This window comes from Trachemys scripta, chromosome 4 (genome assembly GCF_013100865.1).
Source record: "Trachemys scripta elegans isolate TJP31775 chromosome 4, CAS_Tse_1.0, whole genome shotgun sequence".
NCBI lineage: Eukaryota > Metazoa > Chordata > Testudines > Emydidae > Trachemys > Trachemys scripta.
In genome coordinates this window covers 45,760,593-45,767,516 of record NC_048301.1, presented here as the reverse complement: position 1 = coordinate 45,767,516, position 6,924 = coordinate 45,760,593, and the positions used below count along the sequence as shown (strand labels likewise).

Here is a 6,924-nt window from a genome sequence, read left to right as displayed (position 1 = left end):
ACCTTTGCTGCTTCCTTCCCATGGAGTTTATCAGCTTTGAGCTGGTCACCTCCATTATTCAAGCTTCTCTTAGCTGAACCCCAGATTGGAAACTGGAGAGATTTAATCCTATGGTAAATGGCTCAGCCTAGGGTGAACCATAAATGTTTGTGGTCTGTTCAGACCAAGGTACAAACGTGTTAGCTAATTTGAGGTAAATGGTAATTGAGTAATTCCAGTTAAAAGACAAAACAAAAAACCTCTAATCATTTTGGAGAATTGCTGTTTGAAGTGACACTGAAGCTCAGTATTCAGATGTAGGGTTCTGATGTCTAGGCCAGGAGGTACTGCTGTGAGTGTGACCATTCACCCAAATGCCAGCCAGCCTGTCCGTCCATCCCTCACTCCCCTGACCCATCTCATGCTGCGCAAGGCTGACAGGAGGAGATGAAACCAGCTCTGGCATATATTCCTAGCTCTAACTCATAAACGGTAACCATCAAGGAACCCTTCAATTAGATCAGCACCCTTGGCGCCAGAGGGATTGCAGGGGAGGGTGGGAATTCCCTACCTCTACCTCCCCAGCCCCAGCGCTCATCACAAGCCTGGCTCCTCCCCTATCTAATCCACAGCTATGAAACTACAGTCCCCTCAAACGAACTACAATTACCATGATGCTTTGCACAACGGCCTACCACACTTGCTGAGTTTGGCGGGGGAGCCGCCCCCCGGCCCAGTAGCCACCAATAAGCGGCGAGAAGGACCATGCGGCAGGGGCTTGGGTTGCGTTGTGTCGCGTGCGGGAATGGCGCGGTTTTATTGAGGGGCGGGCAGGAGGAGGAGCAGCCGGTGGCGGCGGAGGAGGAGGGAAGGGCGGTCCCGTGGCTCGGCGGTATCTCCGGGGAGGATGCCGGTCCATTCCCGGGAGAAGAAGGAGAACAACCACGATGAGATGGAGGTGGATTACGGGGAGAACGAGGGAAGCTCCTCGGAGGAGGAGGAGACTGAGAGCTCGTCCGTGTCCGAGGAGGGGGACAGCTCAGGTAACCGGGGAGCGGGTTCGTGGGCGGGGGCACCAGGGGCCGTTTGCAAATGCCGGGGAAGGGCGGCCGCTCGCTCAATTACACTGCGGGGACCGTTAACGCCTTCCCCTGCTGTGGGGGCCGCAGTCCGCCCCAGCCCCCGCCCCCCCCCGGCAGCATCTGACCCCGCCCCTCCACCTCTGACCACCACCCCCTTCAGCTCGCTCCCTTCCCCCGGCACGGCAGCATCTGCCCCTTTCTCCCCTGTACCGCAGCTTCTGAATCCCCTTCTTCTTGGTGGGGTGGGGGTGACAGCCCACACTCTTCCCTGCTGGGCAACTTGTGAACCCCCCTTTACGGGGGTACGGCCTGCCCCCTCTGCACGGCAGCTTGTGGACACGGCCCCTCCTCCCTTGCCTGGCACCTTCTGAGCCTCCTCTTTCCAAGGGGATATGTCTCATCCCCTCCTTGTTCATGGCAGCTTTTTGCTTTACCCCATGGGACCACAGCCTGTGCCACCACGCTCCCTCTGCATGTCAGTTTCTTCTTGCCCTATTACCTGATGTGGGGGCCACAGCCCCCTTCGCCTATCTGGTAGTTTCTCCTTTTCTGACCTGGGGGGCCCATCCTTTCTCACCTTCCCCTACATGGAAGATTTTATCCTGCTCCCTTCCTGCATGGCATCTTCTCCTTATCTGTCTTTCTTGAGTTGTTACTATTTTTTTTCCTCCCCATACACAGCATTGTAGCATCTTGTCCCTTGCCAGGAGTTCAGTTGCTAACTTCTACAAGACAAGATTATGCATCTCAAATAAGGCTTTTTTTTTTTAAATAAACTATGGATGTTTAAAGAAACTGCAGAAAATTTCTTATCAAAAGTTCTATAGAAAAGACTTTCCAATGAATAAATATAATTTTTAAAATACCACATATCACTTACAAGAAATTACCTGTTGGTAGTGTTGTTGGTCCCAGGATATGAGATGCACAAGGTAGGTGAGGTAATGTCTTTTAGTGGACCAACTTCTGTTGGTGGACAGTACAGTCTTTCCAGTAACACAGATCTCTTCTTCAGGTTAGGGGAAGGACATCAGAGTGTCTGAGCTAAATACAGGTTGGCACAGACTATTAAGCAGGGGTCTCAAACTCAATTTACTTTAGTGCCAGTCCTCAAATCCTCTCAGCGGGCCAATAATGTCACTGAAGATGGTGTTCAGAAAAGAAAACGTTTATATTGTACTTTTTATTTTGAATGTCTTAGAAATCATGGCTGCATGCATCTCTCCTCCAAGGGCTGCAGTGGGGAGGTTCTCGGGCCGCAGATAGCCCGTGGGCTGGGACTTGGAGACCCCTGCTGTTAAGCATAAGGGTTAATGCGTACTATATACCTTCCACCAAGTTGGTCCAATAAAAGAAATTACCTTAGTGTCAATATTAATGTGGCTGTGAACTCAGTTGAAATTACTATATTGCTTCAAACCAGCAAAAAGTGAGGTTGAGGTGGATAGCAAATTATTCTGCTTTAAATCAAGGGAAGAAGCTTTGGATGGAATGAAGTTTTGATGAGTATTGAAAATAATTGGTGAGCTTACCTTTAACTTATTTAACTCCTGTTGGTTTATTTTATCAACAGGTGTTGTCTAGAAGTTTTAGATATAGTTAACCAATCAATACAATCTGCACTTGAGCACCAAGACTCCCCGAGTTTAGAAATGCCATATTAGTAGGGCCCTACCAAATTCGTGGTCCATTTTGGTCAATTTCACGGTCATAGGATTTTAAAAACTGTAACTTTCATGATTTCAGCTATTTAAATCTGAAATTGCACAGTGTAATTTTAGGGATCCAGACCCAAAAAGGAGTTGTGAGGGGCATCACAAGATTATTGTAGGGGAGGTTGCAGTACTGCTTCCCTTACTTCTGCACTGCTACTGGCAATGGCGCTGCCTCCAGAGCTGTGCTGCTGGAGAGCAGCAGCTGCTGGCAGGGAGCCCAGCTCTGAAGACAAAGTTGCCACCAGCAGCAGCGCAGAAGTAAGGATGGCAATGGCATGGTATGGTATTGCCACCCTTACTTCTGCGCTGTTACCTGCTGAGCGGGGCCCTTACTTAGCCACCACACTCAGCCTGCCCACCTCTGAAGACAGCAGCACAGAAGTAAGGGTGGCAAAGTATGGTATTGCCACCTTTCCTTCTGTGCTGCTGTAGGTGCGGCATTACATTCAGAGTTGGGCACCCAGCCAACAGCTGTCACTCTCTGGCGGCCCAGCTCTGAAAGCAGCACAAAAGTAAGGGTAGCAATACTGTGATTCCCTTAAAATAACCTTGTGACCTCCCCCTGCAACTCCTTTTTGGGTCAGGCACTCCAATTTGAGAAACGCTGATCTCCCCCCATGAAATCTGTATTGTATAGGGTAAAAGCACACAAGACCAGATTTCACAGCGGGGGAGGTGGGAGGGGGAACCAGATCTCCTGGTCTGTGATGTGTTTTTCATGGCTGTGAATTTGGTAGGGCCCTACATATTAGTGATGAATGTCAAAGCCACAAGTTATGCTCCTCATCTCAGATGAGAACTCGGACATTTTGTAGGACACCTTTGGTATATCTGTATTGGCCACATCTTATAGGAGAGCTAATTCAGAAATTTACTTTAAATATTATTTTTACTATCTTTACCTTTAAGACAGGCTGCCCTAATTACCACAAGTCCCATCCTTCAGGCTTTAGAGGGAGAAGAAATTGTAATACATTTTAGAAACATACCAAGATTACCTAAACCAATTCTCCCATACATAAAGTTGTGATTTTTAATACCTTGAGGCATCCCAGGTCTAGAAATGAGTGATCTTTTGGGAAGTGATATCTCTGTCTCTATAAATCCTCACCTGAAGGGCAGTGAGGTATCTGACCTTAAGCCTGTTACTTTTCCAGGACTATTACCCATCATGCTTCTCAAGTTTGGGTAACCTTAGGGAAGAAATACCAAATTTTGGGAGATAGGGAATATAGTAAACTACTGGCAGTATTTTTAAAGATACTTTAAAGCTATTTGGAGGTTGGAAATGTTACAAATAATCCTAGTGGAGATGGATTAGTGGGCAGAGTGCAGGTGAGGCAGTCAGAGGTGCATGATAAATCCAGTTGATCATGAGGGTGTGCCATTCCATATGTGTTATGTATACACGAAACACTTCCTTCTGCTAGTTGGAAGGTCATTCTGGCTTGTGTATGTATGTACACAGATGTAGAAATGGAGGGTCTATGGTGGTGTTAACTGCAGCTGGAAGAGGGCATTATTCTCCCACACTTCGAGGTGGTGCATTCCACATTGTAGCAGAGGCTAAGAGTACACATTCACACTACCCGGTATGTTATGCAGGGGGGAAAGGGTCCAGAGGACCACTGATTCTTAAGGAGGATTGGGGTTGAGGTTGCTTATCTTGATTTAAAATCCCATGATATTTGTTTATGAAGTAAACAAATACTAATTATTTGGAAACAAAGCATTAGTTACAAAAATTACTTACTGAAACATGTCTGAAACCTAGCTGAGACTCTCCTGAACCGTGGAACAAAGTGGAAGAAACTTTAGGACCCTGTTTGCCTTCCTGCCTTATGCCAGGCAGACATCCTGAGGAGTAAATTGTTGGGGTAATTATATAAGGGAGCTAAAGGTAAGAGTAGGAGGGTTTTTTCCTCCTCATATTTATGCTGTCTGCAATGCAAGCCAATAACAGGCTATGACTGTTGCAAATGTTCACGCCAAGCAATGGGTTATGGCTTGATAGGATATTTTAAAAAACAACTAAATTACTTGGAGCCAGTAAGTTGTGCATATTTTCAGTCCATGTAACTTTTTGATCTTATTACTATTGTCCTCATTGCCTCTTCCCCTTACTTGTTTACTTGTTGCATCTAGTCTTCATTCAATAATGAATAATTTGTCCCATCCTATTGTTGCTTCTTGCCTGTTAACAGTAAAATAATATTTTAATCAACAGAAGTCCTCTTCTGTGTTAAACATAACTTAATTTCAAATTGTAATTTTATATCTAAAAATTCCAGGGCCCTTTCTGATCTAATATTACTCTTGTTCTCTGAATTTGTGTGTGTATGCGAACTGTGGAGTCTGATACAGAACTCCCTGCCAACCGCTCATAAGCTGCTGGGGTGAATGGAAACTCTCTGAAATGGCTGACGTCCTTCCGTTCAGAAGGAGCCCAAAAGTTCACTGTGGCCTGCTCTTGTTCACCACCAAAGCTCTCCTCACTTGTGGAGTACCAATGTTCAATCATTCCACCATGCTGCTCAACTGTATGAGCCAGTGGGAGAGCTGGTGAGACAGCATAGTTTGAGGTGCCAACAGCATGTGGACAACCCAACTGTTTACATCAAATGTAAACTGTACCATTGTGATGTTGGCAGACCAGATGCCTGCTCATGCCTAGGCCTCCCTAAACACTGACAAATGCATATCTGGAAGCCATTCTGGCTCACCTATATGTTAGTATTGTTAAAATAGAACTTATGTTTATAAGAATGTGTTTAGACTTGATGAAATGTTTGTAGGATGCTGCGTGTATTGATCTCACTTATAACAGCTGTATCTTGTGGTATAAAGTTATATTGAATGTTTGCATTATAAACCTCTAACTGTGTAACTCACCAAACAGGAAAGAAGCATTAATTAATGTAAATTACTTGTTTTGTACACAAGAATCCCCATTGCAGCCAAATGAACCATTGTGAAACATCAAAAAACAAAGACTTTGTTGACTGATTGCCTTTTCCCTCCTCTCCCCACACCCATGAAGAGGAGATGGGTGCAAACACTTGTCCCACGAGTTTGAACTCTGGGAGAAGGGAATAAAAATTCATGATCAGAAGGAACTGTATCACTGTGCTGCTTGGCATTTGGAGAGGGCAATATTTCTAAGAATAAGCATGAAATCCCCATGCTGCTTAGCTTGGATTAGCTATAAAGGATGTAGAAAGCTTGCGTGGTGCATCAGCTTCTATTACCTTTTGGAACCTAAGATTGTAACTAATTTGTGTGTGTATGTTTACCTGCATTAACCTTGTAAATAACTTATTTCTTTTTCTTAGTTAATAAATCTTTAGTTTGTTATAGGATTGGCTACAAGCATCTTTGGTGTGAGGTCTAAGGTGCAGTGACCTCGTGTATGTGACTGGTCCTTTGGGACTGGGAGTAACCTGGTTTGTAACAGTCTGCCCTGAGGTTGGTATTCACAGTCGTGAGCACCTGGCTAAGAATCTCCTCATTCGTCTTCCCTGTTACATTTACATTGAAGTTAAGTTTGTAGCAGCCTTATGAGGAAGTAGAGCTAATTTGCATCAAACAATATTGAGTACCTTCTGTGGTAACAGAAGAACCCACAATTCCATATATGACTGTCTATGAGATTGCACCCCATCTTATTGGACACAGATTCCACTGTATTGATGATGGGTTCGTGACCACAAGGCTATTGAAACTCATATGGAGGATTCATTGTGTAGCAGCTGGAGCTCTTTCAGGCAATGAAACAGCCATCCTGCTTAGCAACACAGTTTGATGAAGCTTTCTGGCACAAGATGGCTTTCCATTAGTCCCTATGTGAACAGGGCTCTTGATCAGTTCAAACTGAAGCTAAACTTTCAGATAGTCAAAAACAAAGAAAGAAACTATGATGCCGAACTTCTTTATCATCTGTACAGTGATCAGGTGAATAAAATGTACCTGACTTTTCTATGTCCAAACCTGCAGGAAGCCTGGAGGATAAACCAAATGTTTCAGTTGGAAAGAACTAATGCAGGAAAGCTGCTGCAGGAATTGATGACATTCTACCAGAGCATTGTGGTGAGGGTTGTGAAACTGTGTGGTTTTTTTTTTTTTTTTTTTTTTTTTTTTTTTTTTTTTTT

At 44.8% G+C, this 6,924-nt stretch overlaps 1 protein-coding gene across 1 annotated transcript in view; it reads left to right on the top strand.

The window, feature by feature from the left end:
- Nucleotides 1–795: 795 nt before the first annotated feature.
- BRMS1L (BRMS1 like transcriptional repressor) overlaps nt 796–6,924 on the top strand; it is a 43,045-nt gene continuing 36,916 nt past the window's right edge. Inside the window, exon 1 of the mRNA XM_034769242.1 lies at nt 796–1,022. Within this exon, the coding sequence (XP_034625133.1) occupies nt 887–1,022 (136 nt within the window). The 5' untranslated portion in view covers nt 796–886. The remainder of the gene's footprint in view (nt 1,023–6,924) is intronic.